This window comes from Elephas maximus, chromosome 1 (assembly GCF_024166365.1).
Source record: "Elephas maximus indicus isolate mEleMax1 chromosome 1, mEleMax1 primary haplotype, whole genome shotgun sequence".
Lineage (NCBI taxonomy): Eukaryota > Metazoa > Chordata > Mammalia > Proboscidea > Elephantidae > Elephas > Elephas maximus.
Window position 1 is genome coordinate 555230 of NC_064819.1, and position 17196 is coordinate 572425.

The window sequence follows — 17196 nt, forward strand, 5'->3', positions numbered from 1 at the left end:
AGAGCAATTACAGACCAGGAGGAAGTAAAATGCTTTCTGTTGCGATCTCTGCCCTATTCGTCTCAGGTTGACCCTGACCTTGGTGCAGCCACCCAAGACACAGCTCAGGGACTGCAGATTCTGCTGGCAACTTTCCTGCTCTAAACTATCCCCTAAGCTCCCTGTGCCTGAGATAGTTCTCATGTCTAGAGCTTCCTCGAATGACAATTCCACGTGGCATCAAAACTCCCGTTAGTCAGCCCTTCTTTTGCCACTTTCAAGACCCCAAACCAAAAAACTCACTGTGGTCGAATCGAGTCCAACTCGTAGTGACCCTATAGGACAGAGTAGAACTGCCCAGTAGGGTTTCCAAGGTTGTAAATCTTTACAGAAGCAGACTGCCGCATCTTTCTCTCATGGAGCGGCTAGAGGATTTGAACTGCAGGTTTTTTGGTTAGCAGCCAAGCCTTTAACCACTGCACAACCAGGTTGCCTTCCTTTCTAGACCCACGCTCTCCTAATACCTCCTGGTTCTGTCACAACTCTGTCTTTTAGAGGTCTCTCCCAAGCCTTCAACTATGGACTACAAAGCCTTTTCTTAGGCGAACCATCCACATATATACTAAATTTTCATTAGTCCGGGCCCCAGCCCAGCAGGAGATTTTTGTAATACATGTATTATTTGAGGAGTCATTTTCTGCATAGCTTCTAATCAATTTCCCACAGTGACAAAGTAGCAACCCATATTCTTGTTGTTACATGCTTTTGAGTTGGTTCCAACTTGTAGCTACCCTATAGAAGAGAGTAGAACTGTTGCATAGGGTTTCCAAGGAGCAGCTGATGGATTCAAACTGTGACCTCCTGGTTAGCAACTGAGCTCTTAACTGCTGCACCACCATGGCTCCATCCCATGTACTAGAGTGGCTTTATCTAATGTGCCTGAGTCAGTTGGTCAATCCATCTTAGGGGCAAGAATTATATTTTTTTCCTCTTCCCATCTCCAGGGCCCAGCCTATTACTTGGCACATTTAAAGCCAAAAACACTCAAACCTGTTGCCATTGAGTGGATTCTGACTCACAGTGACCCTGTAGGATAGAGTAGAAGTGTCCTGTATGGTTTCCAAACATGTAATCTTTATGGAAGCAGGCTGCCACATCTTTCTCCAGAGGAGCACCTAGTGGACTCGAACCACTGACCTTTCGGTTAGTGGCAGAGTACTTTAACCACTCCACCACCAGGGCTCCTTAATGGCACATTTAAGCACTCAGTCAATATTTGTTGAATGAAGAACTGAAAACAAAAAACCTGTTGCGGTGGAGTGGAGAAGAAAAAGACCAAAGAACAAATATTTGGATGTTTTTGTCATGAAGAGTACCCAGAGCCTTACACAACACCAGTGAGACTCAATCTCTGCCCCAGTTGTCAGTGTGCCTTCACGGTCCTTAATTGTAACTGAACAGATGAAACCTTTACCCTCTATATCAAAACCTTTCATTGAAAGAATCCTCGGTATCTTGAGCTCCATTTAATTTACAAAACTTGTTAGTGTCTTTCGGTTAAAATAGCACTGAGAAGCTACATTCCTTGCATAAGTTAAACTGAGCCACAAAAGTTTCCCACAAGGACACAAGTTTCAGAGTGAAATCTTGGGGCTGAGAGCTTAACAAATTCATGATTGTGGCTCTCAGTTCCTCCCCTCCGCCCTGAACAACTGTGACCTCAAGAGTGTGGTTTGACGACCCTGAACAGATGGACAGTCGGCAGATTGCGCCCTCCCAGAGGACCCCAGTCCCACTGTGCAGCTGTAGGCTGGCCCTGCGGACAATGGGCCTGGCTCCCCAGAGGGGGAGGAAGAATGGTGCAGCTGAGGGAGAAGCTGGCAGCCGGAGGGAGGCGGGCGGGCGTGACTGACACCAGAGAGGGCTGGCTTTTGGGGCCGCTCTTAGCAACAGCCCTGGTTTGACCCTCGTCAGCCCTGAGAAAATCGAATCAGTGCCCTGTTCTCCTAGGCAGGATGCAGCATCAGCAGCTGAACGTCAAGGCAGCCCTCCTCGCTGCCTGTTAATTACAGGCGCTTTCGTCTCCCATGGTTCCTGTCTTTGCAAAGTGCCACTGAGAAGGGGGACCAGAGGACCACCGCCCCACCCCTTGCTGCTCCGGCTTCAGGCTTGATCGTGAGTCCTCATGCATTGTCTCGGCTCTCGGGTAGGCGGGACTGCGACGGGGGTCCCAGCCCCCCTGGGCCTTATTCTTTTATTCTAGAGTCACTGGCGCCAGCCTGCGCCTTTCTTTGCCATTTGCAAGTGAAACCCCATTGGCTTCCAGGGCTCCTTGAGTGAAACCACGCCCGGCTTTCTGCCTGCTTGGCGGCTGCCCGGCCAGACCCTCACCCAGCCGGGTCCAGCCTGCAGGGACCCGGGGCGGCGGTGCTATTGTGTGGATGGCGGTGTCCGCTCGTGTCTTGCAGAGATGGCTAACCGGGGCCCGAGCTACGGCTTAAGCCGGGAGGTGCAGGAGAAGATCGAGCAGAAGTACGACGCGGACCTGGAGAACAAGCTGGTGGACTGGATCATCCTGCAGTGCGCCGAGGACATCGAGCACCCGCCCCCGGGCAGGGGGCATTTCCAGAAATGGTTGATGGACGGGACGGTAAGGACCGCAGCCTCGCTGCTGCCGGGGCGGGGGCTGGGAAACCTCCAGGGCGCTTTGTTTTAGAGCCAGCCTGCGCTCGGTCTCACGGAGGATGGGAGCGCCTTAATTTCTACCGGGTTGGAGCCGCTGGGTTCCCTGCACCATCCCCTAGCTAGAGGCTTGGTCCCCCCCCCATCCCATGCATGGCAGCTGCGTTCTGATAGTTGGCAAATTCAGCGCCCTTCTGCTTTTCCTAATGGCGCTACAGAGAACTATTTCTTTATGATCTCCTCAGCCTTCTTGTTTCATCAGCGCATGGGGATTTTTCTTTCCCCAGAGGAATGAGTTGGTTAGACAGTAAAACAAAGGAAGGGCTGGGGACCTAGCACACTCCCAGCCCTCTCCAGGCCCTGGCTGCTCACTGTCTGTCTCTCGAATGGATGAGTTCGCATGAAGCTAAAGGGAGTCCTTATTTAATACCTGATTTTCTGAACAAGTGCTTGTGTGTTTGGGAGGCTGGGAGCTGCTGGCTGTCATTTACTGTTACATAACTGCCCCCCCATCTGGTTGCCCAGGGCGTGGGTTGTAGGTAGCTGGATAAGGGTACCCAGTCCAGTTCTTTTACGCATCATTAGCACATATGGGATGAGTGATGGAAGCCACAGATAGAAGTGATAATATTAGACTCTATCATTTGACAGCATACCCCCCCAGCCACTAACTCACCTCTTCATTGAAAGTCTGGGGTCCTGTCTACCTCCCACTCGGCATCATTTCCTACCTGTAAACATTCTTTTCCTAGCCCAGAAAAGGAAAGGAAGGCCCAAGAAGGGAAGGGGGCTTTCGGCTGCAAGACCCACTGTGGTCAGGTGCAGCCGTGGGAGTGGGGTTGTCTGGGTTTTTAGGGTTTGGTATGGGAGCCTGGCCACAGTGCCAAGCCTGTGCCTTCCTGCGGCCTGTGACTTGCCCTGCCCAAACCTGGTGAGCTGTGCCCAGTGAGTGACCTGCAAACACAAAGGGACACATTGATTCTGTCTCCCCTCTCCTCTTTCAGGTCCTGTGTAAGCTGATCAACAGTTTATACCCACCAGGACAAGAGCCCATTCCAAAGATCTCAGAGTCAAAGATGGCTTTTAAGCAGATGGAGCAAATCTCCCAGTTCCTAAAAGCTGCAGAGACATACGGCGTCAGGACCACGGACATCTTTCAGACGGTGGATCTATGGGAAGGTAAACAGCCCACTGCCTTTGACGTTGTTCTCCCCTCCCCTGCTTTGGCTGCTTCTCTTTGTGAAGCCAGCTCACTCATGGTGTTCTTCCTTGTTCTGCGGGTGTGTTTAGTGCTGGGGTGGGCTGGGGGCGTGTTCTCAGCCGTCAGCCTTGGGGCACAGTCAGCCCCTCCCCCCCTTAGAGGTGCCCTGTCACGAGGCATACTCCTCTCTAAGGGAACACAGTCTAGGACACTCATCGAGTTCAGCACACCAACATATAAGCAGAAGCTCAACCAAGTGGAAGCTAAAATGGTTACCAGGATGCCTTGCATTCTGCTTGCTCCTCCCATAACATACTCCTTCAGAACAGAGCCTAGCTACTGGGAGAGAAACGAGGCAGGGGGTGAGAGCTTCTGACTCACCAGCAGCCAGGCTTGTAGACAAAGCCAGCTGGTGCTGTTTGTCATTCACTCTGAGAAATAACATCGCAACCTTTTGTTCAACCATTATCAGGGAGCTTGGTAACTATATATTCTAGATACATATTCTGCTCACATCACCTGACAAGTGATTTTTTTCTTTTGGATTTGTGAATTGGTTTGATTATGAAATCTTATAAAGGTGTAAAAAGCAAATGACATTTCTGGACATATTTAACAGTCCACCATTATTGGGGGAAATGATGTGAATGGAGACATTCTCAGAGAATTTGAGACACAAATTCTCACAGTGCCTAGTGTTCCCTTTAGCCCAAATGTGCATGTTCATCCATGCAATTGTGTTCTCAATTAGGCCTGCCTGAGGCACTGGGAGAGCAAGACCAGGCCAAGCATGGTTGCCAGATTGACTTTCACATGCCCATTGTCACTGGCTGTCATCAGTGGCCCCACCAATAGGATCCCCAAAGCAGTGAGTCAAATGGCTCTTCTGACAGTGAGAATGGGTAACTTTCCTCTGATGAAGAGACAGTGGTATTTTAAGGGGTATTCAGATGATGGCTGAAATGGATTTCTAGCAGAGGACCATCCTATTAAAAGACGTGTGAAGAAACAATCGCCTCCTTAATCTTCACACCCTTCTGTGTCATGTTTAGAGCTGTTATCTCCCATTTCCTTCATAGACAAGTGGTTCAAATCCCAAATGCCAATGAGCTTGCCTTGTGTGATGCCAGGACCTCAAAACTTTCATATCCAAAACTTCAGGCCAGACCGTTGGACTCCATGGACTCTTGGCTCCAATTCACAATGAAATGTCACAGTCAAGACTTAGTTCCTGCTTTCTAGGTCAAAATTATGATGATTCCCCCCCTCCCCCCAGAGAATAAGAGAGTGACTGCTTATTGCATTTTCCTATATACTAGACATTGGGAACTCTATAGAACACAGTTCTACTCTGACTCACATGGGGTCATTAGGTGTTGGAATCAACTCAATGCAACAGGCAAAAGGCATTGTACTTGTGTTGTACCATGTAATGTCAGTTGATTCTCCTAACAATCCTATGAGGTGTTATTAATTTCCCCTTTTCGAGGAGGATGCAACTGAAGCTTGCCCATGGTTACTGGTGTACATCAAACAGCTAGTAATTAGCAGAGCTGGAACTCCGACCCAGACTCTCTGATGCCAAAGAATAGAGCCGTAACTAGTCTTTCTTGCTATTCTTTGGCCAGGGTTTAGTTTCCTTCACTTACACCATGAGCATACTGTGACTAAGAACAGTGACTAGTTGGTTAGGATGAAGAGGATGAGGGGGAGGATGATTCAGGGCTGTATGGGGCAGAAGGATAGAGCTCCTGCACTGTGGGGTTAGTGTGAATGGAACGGGACCTGGTGAGACACAGCAAGTATAGGAAGTGTGTAGGAAGAAGAGGGAGCTGGGAGGTGGGGACCCTGAAGGGACATTCCTGCCTTTACTGAAGATACCTTACTTACCTTTTCTCTTTTTCCAAAGACCACTTTACACCTAGGAGGTGCCCACAGCAAGGCGGTCTGGTGTATAGGGTCTCTGTCAAACAGAGTAGGTGGAGGTCTACACCACCTGCCCCAGCCCAGTGTGCTAGTTCTCATATAAGGAAGAAGGAGACTAAGAAATATGAGCATGACTGTGTTAGCCTGAGATAGAGTAGTCAACAGGTGGACTCCAGGCAGGATTATGCTCCCAGAAAAAGGGAACAAAGCAGACACTGAGGGATCTCATCCCCAGGGAGAAAGAAGATGGAGTTGTAAAGGGAATCAGGAAGAAGACCCACTCCAAGGGTACTGTGGCTGACAGGTAGACGGAAGAACAATAGGTACGTCATGTGATAGGTAGGGGTAATAGAATTGGCAATAGGGAAGCGGATGCTCAGGAGTTTCTGATAGCCCTGAGAGGCCCTGACAGACACTTAAGAACAACCTTAAGTGGGTCATTTTGAGCAGAGAATGAGGGGTTGGAGGGCTGGCCTTGAGCAAGCCCAGCTGTGAGAACCACAACACAGCAACATGGACTGAGTGAGCAAAGCCGGGGCCTTTTCTGCAAGAGCTGGGTGGTTGCTCATGAGTTTTAATGTGATTAGCTGGAATCAAAGAGATACTTTAGGGCAGGACTGGCATGAGTTTATGTGCCATGTGAGGCGTGTACATGTTTGTATACAGAGCTACTGGACAAGCCATTTGCTTAGCCTAACCCCACATTCTCTCTCCTGTCCTACATGCTGGCTCTGGGCTTGGTGCTGTCCTCACATTTCAGTTTACTCACATAATTCCTCGTTTCCTCCCCTGGGGTATTGTGGTAGCTGTGGCTGCCTTGGCTCCAGCCCTCTTTCCTGGGTACATCTCTTCCTCATCTGCAGGCTTTACATGACCTACAGCTCTCAGTCTGTCTAGTCAACGCCCTGTCACTCATCTTCCTTGTTCTGCACCTTCTTCCCAAATAGGGCTCAGCTTGCCCACAGCTGCCCAGTGGCTCCCCATGCTTCTCTTACGAGGCAGACCTGTAAAGCTGCAGGGACCCAGGCTTGTGAAATGCCTTCTCATCCAAACATCCTTTATTCAGATAGGCACAACCTCCAAATGGATCCACTAAACTGAAACCCCTTTTAGATGCAAGGTGAACTATTTGGGTTGGACACTGAGGCAATCAGGATAAAAGATCGAGAGCTTTAAAAAGGAACCCAGGGCTGAATGGTCTAAAAAACAACCCTACTGTGGGGACCTTATAGACAACGCTGCTGAAGTTTGCCCTGGGAGGTAGCTAGGATGACTGGATCTTTTCAATGACGGGGAAGAAGTGGGGAAAACTTAGAGAAATGGTGGAGGACTGAGGAGGTCTTCCTCTTGGATGAGAGAAGGTGAATGGCCTGGCAGGTTACTTTCAGATCTGCCATGGGTACCCTGAAAGGGTGGTGCTGTGCCAGCTGTTGGTGACTCGGAGTAGAGCACACTGGTGCATCCTGGGTAAGACGTCAGCATCTTTTCTATGGAGGAGGAGGGAGAAGGAAAAAAAAAAGGAAGGAAGAAGAAAGGGAAGAGCCTTGTGTGGGTGTAGGTGTGTGTGTGTGATACAGAGAAAGGGAGAGAGAGAGAGAGGGTAAGTGCTCTGGTCTAGTAAGTATCTGGACAGAAAGCCTGCAAGGAAAGCTTATGGTATTACAGTAAAGAGTAGAGCGTAGGCTAGTTCAAACACCTGCTCCACCACTTACCAGTTAACCTCTCTGAGCCTTGGTTTCCTCAGCTATAAAATAGGGATGGTAATAGTACCTACTTCACAGGGTTGATGTGAGATGTAAATGAGATAGTGCATTAAAAATGCTTAGCATAGTGCCTGGCAACGGTAGAGTTTGATAATGCTGGCAATGTAAAATTATTATTATCATCAGCTTGTCCTTCCCAACACTAATAGAAAATGAAGAAAGGTAGGAAAGGTCTCTCATACTCTGTCTTGAAATAACGGACTTTATTAATGGCCTCATATAGGAGTTGATAAGGTTGCCTGGATGATCTTTGTCCTTGCTGTCATCTGTGGTACCTTCACCTCATCTATTATTCTCCAGTAAGGAGTGTCAGCTTTATGGGCCACCATATGGGATTTTTCTCCTTTGTGCTCATTGCCCTTGATGCCTTTCATTATGTTTGTTTTACCAATTGCAGACCCAGAGGATTCGGGTACAGTGGAAAGTTTTGGAGTCAGGCAGGTGAGCTAAAACTCTTCTTTAGCGATGTGAAGCTGTGTGTTTAAGTGATGGTATTTAGCTTCTTGGAGCCTCACTTCCCTTTTCTGTAAACAGATCTAGCGCTTCCCTCATAGGATTCTTCCCTGAAAGGATTAAAGGTGCAAAATGCCTAACACAATGCCTGACTAATAGACACCTCATAAATGTTGGCATCTTTCTCCCGATGATAAGTTCTTCAGGAACTGATCTTGTGGTCTCTTTGCATAACCATATGGCAAGCATTAGACACTTAGAATTCTAGAAAGTCTGAGCAGGCAAGACTCAGAGGCCAATCAAATGGAACCATCACCATCCTGATGAAAAGGAGCATCAACACATGGTTTTGGCACACCTCCCTACTCACCTGTCCTTGACAGCTGGGCGCTAAAGTGAGGTTTGCATGGGGGATGGAGTGCCTGAAAAGTTCAAATACATTTTCTAGAAGGTGTCACTATATGTGTCACTCCTCAACAACCACAACAGAAGTGACGTTTCACCAGTTTGAGAGAAGTTTTGGGAGAGCGTAAGGTGCAGGTTGTGACTTTCAACATCACAACTGTCTGCTGCTTGAAGCTTTCTTCTCTTGTCAAACTAGCTTTCATTGCTGGCGATTTTGTTTACCGGGCTTCTCCTTCAGTGGTGGTTCTCAAACTCAAGGGCATCGGAATCACCGGCAGAGCTTGTTAAAAAAGAGATTGCTGCCCCCCTACCCTGAGTTTCTGAGGTATTAGGTCTGGGGTGGGACCCTGGAATTTGCTTTTCTCACCAGTTCCCAGGTGGTGCCGATTCTGCTAATCTGAGGACCCCACTCTGAGAACCACGACCCTACAGACTTTCTCTTTCCTTAGACCAAAAGGCAAACAACGGAAATTCACCAAACCCACAGAGCAAGCTCAGCTGATCCTCTGACATTTTTCTCTTGACAATAGAAATTTTTTTCTCTACCTGCAGTGGAGGGTTGAGGACTCTGCTGAAGTTATTATTCAGGAAAATAAGGAATGTTTTCTTCAACTACTGCTTGCCTTCCCCGTAACTCTCAGGAAGATGAAAAAGGCTAGTATTCCATAAGTCACAAGGATGACTCAAGGCTGATACAAAATACAAGTACCACTGAAACAAGCAATTTTGACTGAAAGACTGGTTTTTAGTATTAAAGTAGAAATAGAAAATAGAGAGTATTCAATCTGACTTTTCCCACTCAGATGACTTCTCTTTTGCCTTTTTTTTTTTCCATTTTACCCTTTATGTTTGTTTATATTTTCTTTCCAAAGACAGGCATAAGATATTCTGGAAGTAACAAACAAATTTAAGAGAACAAAATCCTTGTCAAATATCTTTAAGGTGATAGCACTAACTTTACTGGCATTAAGGATCCTGGGAGAGGGGGGATGCAGAACTCCTGGCCCCTCTCTCAGAGATTATAATTTAGCAGTTTGGGGTGCAGGACTACACTTTGGGAAACATTGCTTTGGAGTACTTTACTGTCAAGTAAAAGTGTTCGTTGCTGTCTGAAACTCTGAAAAGGTTTGCCGGGTGAGGTTGGGAAATATACTCGCCATCAGCTCTTTTCAAAACTTGAAGTCTAACACTGGCCTCCTCTCATGGTAGGGTGATCAGAATCCAGGTAGCTGATTACATTTCGGAGCTGTGTCAGTGAAAACCTGTCTCTTCCTCTTTCATGTGTCACTTCCCTTATGGTCAATGGTCTCCTTAGATCACCAGCAGGACTCAGTCTCATTTGCTATCCCTGCATTTAGAAAATTCCCAACAGCTACTTGGTTCTCCTTTTAGAACTGCTGCTTCTTTGTTGTCTTGAAAGAATGGCCATGAGCAGTCGTTTCCAAACTGCCCGATGGATCCGCTGGGGGATCCAGGGGCGACTTGCAGGGAGCAGAGAGATCCCAAGCCACCAGGGCTCTGGGCTAACTCCTAACGCGGACCAGGGCCCTTCTAATTATTGCTTTTACTTATTTGACTTTGTGAAAGATATCTCTGAAGGATGGAGTTATTGCTTAACAAATATTTAGTACTTATCACATGCCACACATGGTGATGTTTTAAAAAATCGAAAACCAGAGTATTGGAGAAGTGCTTGACTGCTCATCTGGCTGCATCAGAATCACCTCAGGAGATTGTTCCAGAGTCTGGATTTTTTAAGATTCTTGGGTAATTCTGATGATCTGTCTAGTTTGGGAGTCACTCGGTTAGACCCATGTTTCTCAAACTCACCTGATGGTATGAATCACCTGGGGAGCTTATTAAAAATAAAGACTCCCAGCCCCCACCTCAGTACTACTGAATCAGGGGACTGACCTAGAAATTCATATTTTAAAAGAGATCCCCTTGCCCCACTCTCTTAAGTAATCTGAGAAGTTTGAGTAACCCCACTCCAAAGCAGACTGTGTTCAGCTATTATTTCTGCTTGCACAGATTTGAAGGCACCACAACTAGGCAGATGTTACACTTGGTGGTGATATGAGCAGTTTAGCTTTTGTTATTTTATCCTGTCATACAATCACAATTACAGAAATGCTTTTCATCTGGAGAACAGAAGAGTCATCTGACAACCACTTGTGTTTCCTATCATCTTGTCAGTATTTTGTGTGTGTCCCCAAGCATGTGTTGCCCAGATACTCTGTTCTCCACCATCCCAGCTGTTTCTTGAATCTGGGGCTCTCTTCATTGAGAGTTCAACCCTGTATCCATCAACCAATCCCACAGGGTCCCAGGATTCAGGAAATCACTCTGTGGTTAATGTGGGGGGTGGGTGTGGGAGTGGAGGAGAGAGGAGAGGGAAGAAGGAGTGTCTGCCTCTCTCTGCTCTTTGATAAATGGACATCTTGGACTGGACTTCCTTTGTGGGCCTTAATTGTTGTTTTGTTACAGTTCATACACCATTCTCACTTTCCATCTGCCTCTCCCTGTAATTCTGTATTCCCTGGTGGCTGAGCTACCCAGGCCCAGCTAGAGATATGCAGATGGTTCACTCTGGCTAAAGAACGCCTTTTCATATTTGCCCTTTTCCTTCACAGCTCCTCATCAGGCTGAATGCTGCCTTCCTTTTGACCCTGTGATTTTTGGCTTTTGCACTCCAAACTTGGGCCTTTCACAGACCTTTGGTCTGCTGCTAAATTGCAGGGCTAATCACACAGTAGCATCTTTCCCAGTCCAGGGTACATCAGTCACCAGGAAGGGAGAGAAGAAAAAACGGTGAGAGGAGAAGGCTGACTTGTGGGGCCCAATTGCCTTCTCCCTGTGTGAGGGTCACTGGGCTTCTCAGGTAACAGTGATCCCCCCTCTCATTGTGGGAGGGGGCACCCCACACTTCTCACTCGCTTTCTCCCTGCCCCTCTTTCTTCCTCTGTCTCTCTCTCCCTCCGTGTCTTCCCTTTGCTTTCTCTTTCTTCTCTCATTCACACACAAAGCAATTGTCTATTCTCTCCGTTTAACTCCCTTCGAGCAGCGCAAATTAAGAGCCTATCATTTGTGTCAGCTTGAGTGCTTTCTATGTTGATTTGCTTTTCTTTCTTTTCCCAGCCTGTGGCCTGAATAGCCTAGTGAATACTCAATTTCATGCACATGGATGGTTTTAGACCCTTTTAACCCAGATAAAGTAAAAGAGAAAAACAACTTGGGGGTTGACACAGAGTTACCCACCCAACCAACTCCTCTCCAGCTTTCTTTTCTCTTTTCAGTCCTGAGGAACCATTACTTTTCTGCAGGACCACAATGCCAGCCCACCCACAGGACCTGCTCTCACCACAGCTTGTAGATACAATCAAGGCGAAGTCATCTGCTCAGTGCAGGCACCTACCTGTATATGCACTGCTAGGTGTTTGGAATGTTCTAGTCATACAGCAATTATGAATGGGTTAGAAACTGGATATCTCAGGTATATTCTGTGTAAAAAATAATAATAATAATAATTCTGTGTAGAGAGTAATTAATCAGGATATTTTTTATTCCTTTGTAAAAAGTTTGTCTATGATCATTTTAGGGACACATTGATAAGTGGTTGATGGTGCCTCCCCTGATTTTAATTACAGTAGCCTTCTATCAGAACTTCCTTGGTGAAGGTCCAGTCCTTTTCTCCCAGAGCCCCTGGATCTAACACATGTTTGGCTTTGATCCCTTTGTTGGCTTCTAGGGAAGGACATGGCCGCTGTGCAGAGAACCCTGATGGCTCTAGGGAGTGTTGCAGTCACCAAGGACGATGGCTGCTACCGGGGAGAGCCATCCTGGTTTCACAGGTAAGAAACCCTTCCTTGCCCCTTGGAACAGAGGACAGTTTTAAACAGAGGCAGAGTTTGAAGACTTGGAGCTCCCACAAGCTATTTCTACCCAAAACCCCTTGGAGTAAGCATGTCCACCCAATAGAGCCCCTCAGAGCAAGGAGAGACCAGTGTTGCCATTCACACCAAAATCCCACCCAGGGTAGAGTGCTTTGTCCTTTTCTATGAGAAAAGCTGATCCTCAAGCTCGGGCTGGGCTTCATTTCTCCTGAGACTTGAGGGACTGGATGGCCTTACTTAGAGGTGACTTGATGTCTAAACTCAGTTTTATTGTGACCTGAACAGCCCTAAATCTATCAAAAAAAAAAAAATTATACTTAATGAAGGGTAAATATTGGGGTGACCACATGTCCTATTTGCCCTGATTAGTGCCTGTTGTCCCAACATATTTATTAATAGTACCCTCTTTCACTCTCAAAAGTGCCCTGGGCTGGATGATAAATTATGTGACCATCTCAGTAAAGGGCCTTTTCCCAAAGTGAATTCTCATGTGTGTGGAGGAAGGGCTTAAACGCAAACTCAATAGCTTAATGATGAATGAAGAGAAAAGAGCGCCTGGTAGTAGATCATTACTGTCTATTGTCCTGAGTCACATTTCTTCTTCTTAGCAGTTATAGAAAAGTACCTGTTTGTGTTATTTTAAAGGAACTTGCTCTGAAAATCTCCTAGATATTGGCCAGTTGAAACCTTGGTTTTATTTCCATCTGTTAGTAATCCCCTATGATACATACATATGTATATATACATATATGGAAACCCTGGTGGCCTCGTGGTTAAGCGCTATGCCTGCTAATCAAAAGGTTGGCAGTTCGAATCCACCAGGTGCTTCTTGGAAACTCTATGGGGCAGTTCTACTCTGTCCTGTAGGGTCACTATGAGTTGGGATCGACTTGATGGCAATGAATGTATATACATATATACACACTCACACATATATATACCTGTACCCATTGCCGTTGAGTCGATTCTGGCTCACAGTGACCCTAAAAGACAGAGTAAAACTTGACTTGCTTTGTAAAAACAGCTGATTTTCCTTTTCCTAAGAGCTTGAGATCACCGTGGGGGAGGGTGAGGAGATGCTGGCTGAAAAGACCTAAATGCTGGGGGAGAAAGGAAGGAGTCAGGAGAGGAGAGAAAGGAGGAAACTGAGAGTGAAGACCCCAGAGAAGCAGCCATTGACTCTTTGCTGGAAACTCTGCAAAGCCGTCTGAGCTTCTGAGGGTGGGAAACTCATGCATCTCCTGGTAGACCGGTTCTTTTCATTGGTGCTGTCTCACAGCAGGCTTAAGAAGTGGTTGCACGCTGTCAGAATGACGTGATTCCGTCTTACTCCCTCTGCCCAGGAAAGCCCAGCAGAACCGGAGAGGTTTTTCAGAGGAGCAGCTTCGCCAGGGACAAAACGTAATAGGCCTTCAGATGGGCAGCAACAAGGGAGCGTCCCAGGCGGGCATGACCGGGTACGGGATGCCCAGGCAGATAATGTAAGACGCCGAGTCCCGCCCCCTGTAGGGAGGACGAATCTTCCACTCCACGGTCTCCATGGAAAAGAAATAGTCACCTTCCGACCTCCTCCTCTTTCTCAAAGGCTCCTGTCCTTGGCATTTGCGAGTGCTGCGTTTCCGCTGAGAATCCACGTTGCCTACCGCTGCCCCCTTCAGTTCATTTAGAACTATGCAAAGACTCCGCTTCCTTCCTCCTCCTGAGCTCCTTTTTGGCCCACAAGTCTTTGTTTGTTGGATTATTTATTTACTTATTTATTTGCCAACAATTTCCCTCCCCCACTATAGAACACACCTAATAAACACTTTAGCCGTGTGTCGTAGAGTGTAAAGTTCATAATTTTCTTAGGGCCTTCGCAGGCAGGGCTGTTTTTTCTGTTGCTCAAGAGACCAGCAAGGTGTAAATACTCTTAAACTATGGTTGTAGAAATATAGGTTAGCTAGGTGAATGCTCTTACATGTTGATAATGTTCGTTTTGGTACTTGAATGTTCATTTTGGTAACAGAAAGTTTAGGAATAGTTTTGCCCACTCTAAAGCCCAAGGCCATGAGTTGAAGAACAAGGTCTTTGACCCCACAAATTATTTGAATACCTTTTGTTCTTAGTTGCCATCGTATCAACTCCAGCTCATGGCGACCCATGTACAACAAAAGGAAACGTTGCCCAGTCTTGCACTATCTTCACTATCGTTTTATGCTCAAGTCCATTGTTGCAGCTACTGTGTATTTTGAGCGCCTTCCAACCTAGGGGGCTCATCTTCCTGCACTATATTGGACAATATTCTGTTGTGATCCATAGGATTTTCACTGGCTAGTTTTTGGAAGTAGACTACTGGTCTTTCTTCCTAGCCTGTCTTAGTCCGGAAGCTCCACTGAAATCTGTCTGCTGTGGGTGACCCTGCTGGTATCTTAAATACTGGTAGCATAGCTTCCAGCATCCTAACAACACACAAATCATCATGGTAAGAACAGCTGACACACGAGTGCTGGATATGAGCACCTACTTTATGCGTGATAAGCTAGATCCAGTAGAGGACACACGAATGAGCAAGACAAAGCCCCAGTTCTTAAGAATCTCTCACATAGATGCCCAGGAAGAATCTGATGGATGGACAGACAGAACGGGTAGATGGATGAGTGGTCTACGGAATGGATGAGTGGGTTGATGCCTGAGTGATCAGTTTTCACTTCTCTAGTGTCTTAGTGTCTTAGTCATCTAGTGCTGCTATAACAGAAATACCACAGGTAGATAGATGGCTTAAACAAAGAGAAATTTATATTATCACAGTAAAGTAATTTCAGGGTGTCAGCTCCAGCGGAAGGCTTTTTGTCTCTGTTGGCCTTCTCATCAGTCTTCCCCAGGACTAGGAGCTTCTTTGTGCAGGAGCCCCCGGTCCAAAGGATACGCCTGCTCCCGGCACTGCTTTCTTGGTGGTATGAGGTTCCCAACCCTCTGCTTGCTTCTCTTTTCTTTTATCTCTTAAGAGATAAAAGGTGGTGCAGGCCACACCCCAGGAAAACTCCCTTTACATTGGATCAGGGAGGTGACCTGAGTAACGGTGGTATTACAATCCCACCCTAATCCTCTTAACATAAAATTACAATCACAAAATGGAGGACAACCACACAGTACTGGGAATCATGGCCTAACCAAGTTGATACATTTTTTGGGGGGACATAATTCAATCCATGACATCTAGCAATAATCTTCCCCCTACAGACCAGATCCTGGCCTGATGCTGACATTTATACAGTTTCTTCATCAGTCAGGAGTTATAATACAGATTACTCTTCTAAAATGGTTCTTAGGATCTAAACTGCTAAAACTCTTGGATATTGACTAAAATTGAGCTCTAGCTAAGTCAGGATAGATTTTTAAGATTTCCTCATCCACAGAAATATTAAGAGGTAAAATAAGTCTGGGTACCACCAATTCCTCTTATCCTATCCTACCAGTAGAAACATGAAACGAAGTGATGCATTTAGTAAGAAAGGAAATATGGTCCCCCTTCCATGTAATGAATGAATTACTATTTAACAAGAAAATATAAAAAAACCCTCTAAATTGCTTGGATGGTGGTTTTCAGACTGTGTTCTTTGCAGTTCTAGGCTTCTGTGGAGCTTTCTATGGAATCACCATGGGGACAAGGGGTCTAGGGAGAACCATGGAACCGCCACTCCTGCATCAACCAAAGCAACTCTGGTGTCACCTATTGTACATATTTGGGTCTGGTATAAGATTTTTTAAAAAGACTTTTCGTATTAAAAAAAAAAATTAAAAAAGAAAAAAGATTACAATAAAAGAAATTAGTCTGTAGGTGACCTAAAGGGCTTAATGTATTCTCTAGGGTCCTAAAAAACTGAGTGCCCCTTTAAAAGCCACTGGTGAATTGTCCATTCCTGGAAAAATGTTGCACAAACACGGCTGCTGAATTCTTTCCTTAAACCTTATCTTGGACTTGCCACAAGAGTAAGAGAGGGAGTTAGATGTTTCCAAAGAAGTGAAATAAAATTGGGAGGAAATTCACGGAGAGATAGAAAGTGGTTTGGCCCCTGTTGGAGACTGGTGAAGGCTAGTATGGGAAATAGCCACCTCCAGAGTGGGAATAGTTTGGAAGAAAGCTTTCAGGCCACACCCTGTTATGTCCTCCACGTTGCACTGGCTCCATCATTGCTGTACTAGAGACACCAAGAGGCAAGAAAAGCAGAACCTTCATTTCAGAGCGAGCAGGATGCAGCCTGCTCCATCCAAGGCAGTGCCAGGTCCCAGCTGGAGTAAGGAGCAGGTGATCAGAGCGTGGGTAGACTGAGCAGCCCCTGAGCATTTCCTACTGCAGTCCCCATCCCACCCACCCACTCAGCCTGCCCCCACCCTTACATCCCCAGGTGATTACAACCTAAAGATGGGGCTGTCAAAAATTTTGAGGTTAACAACTAGGGGCAGGAATTGGGGTGAGGAGTGGCAAACAGAGTCCAGTTTGTAATTCCACAGACTATCTGCCTCAATATGTTTCTAGCTACCGTAACTCACCAGAAGCTATACAGTCTAGGGCCTGGGACTTTTGTCCATTTCTCCACTTTGCATTTGCAGTCAAGGCAACAGATAACCCCAGGAAAATGTGAGCTTACAGGAAGCAAGTGAAAGACCTGAGAGGTACAAGGAGCACAGGTACTGCCATTGAAAGACGAACTAGGCAACCTACACGAGATGAAGTAGAATTCATGGACCACATAGAAGAATCATTAAAAATGAGCCTAATAAATAAACTAAAAATGGTAAGAGAAAATATTGAAAACATGAAGAAAGGATAATCCATTATGAATAAAAAAATTGGAGATACAGAATATAAAAAAATTAAAGATCAATGGCAGAATTAATACAAAGAACAAATTAG

At 46.3% G+C, this 17196-nt stretch overlaps 1 protein-coding gene across 1 annotated transcript; it reads left to right on the top strand.

Annotated features, from left to right (window-relative positions):
* Positions 1-1750: 1750 nt before the first annotated feature.
* TAGLN3 (transgelin 3) lies at positions 1751-13948 on the top strand. Its single transcript, XM_049875916.1, has 5 exons — positions 1751-2154; positions 2448-2629; positions 3666-3840; positions 12158-12260; positions 13646-13948. Exons 2-5 carry the CDS (start codon positions 2450-2452, stop codon positions 13785-13787), a joined length of 600 nt encoding a protein of 199 aa, XP_049731873.1. The 5' UTR covers positions 1751-2154; positions 2448-2449; the 3' UTR covers positions 13788-13948.
* Positions 13949-17196: the final 3248 nt, after the last annotated feature.

Excerpts from the sequence above, each read along its gene's own strand:
- TAGLN3 (XM_049875916.1), top strand. The coding sequence starts at position 2,450 with ATGGCTAACCGGGGCCCGAGCTACGGCTTAAGCCGGGAGGTGCAGGAG. Across the intron at positions 3,841-12,157 it reads GACGGTGGATCTATGGGAAG|GGAAGGACATGGCCGCTGTG; the intron begins GTAAACAGCCCA and ends GTTGGCTTCTAG. Across the intron at positions 12,261-13,645 it reads GAGCCATCCTGGTTTCACAG|GAAAGCCCAGCAGAACCGGA; the intron begins GTAAGAAACCCT and ends CCCTCTGCCCAG.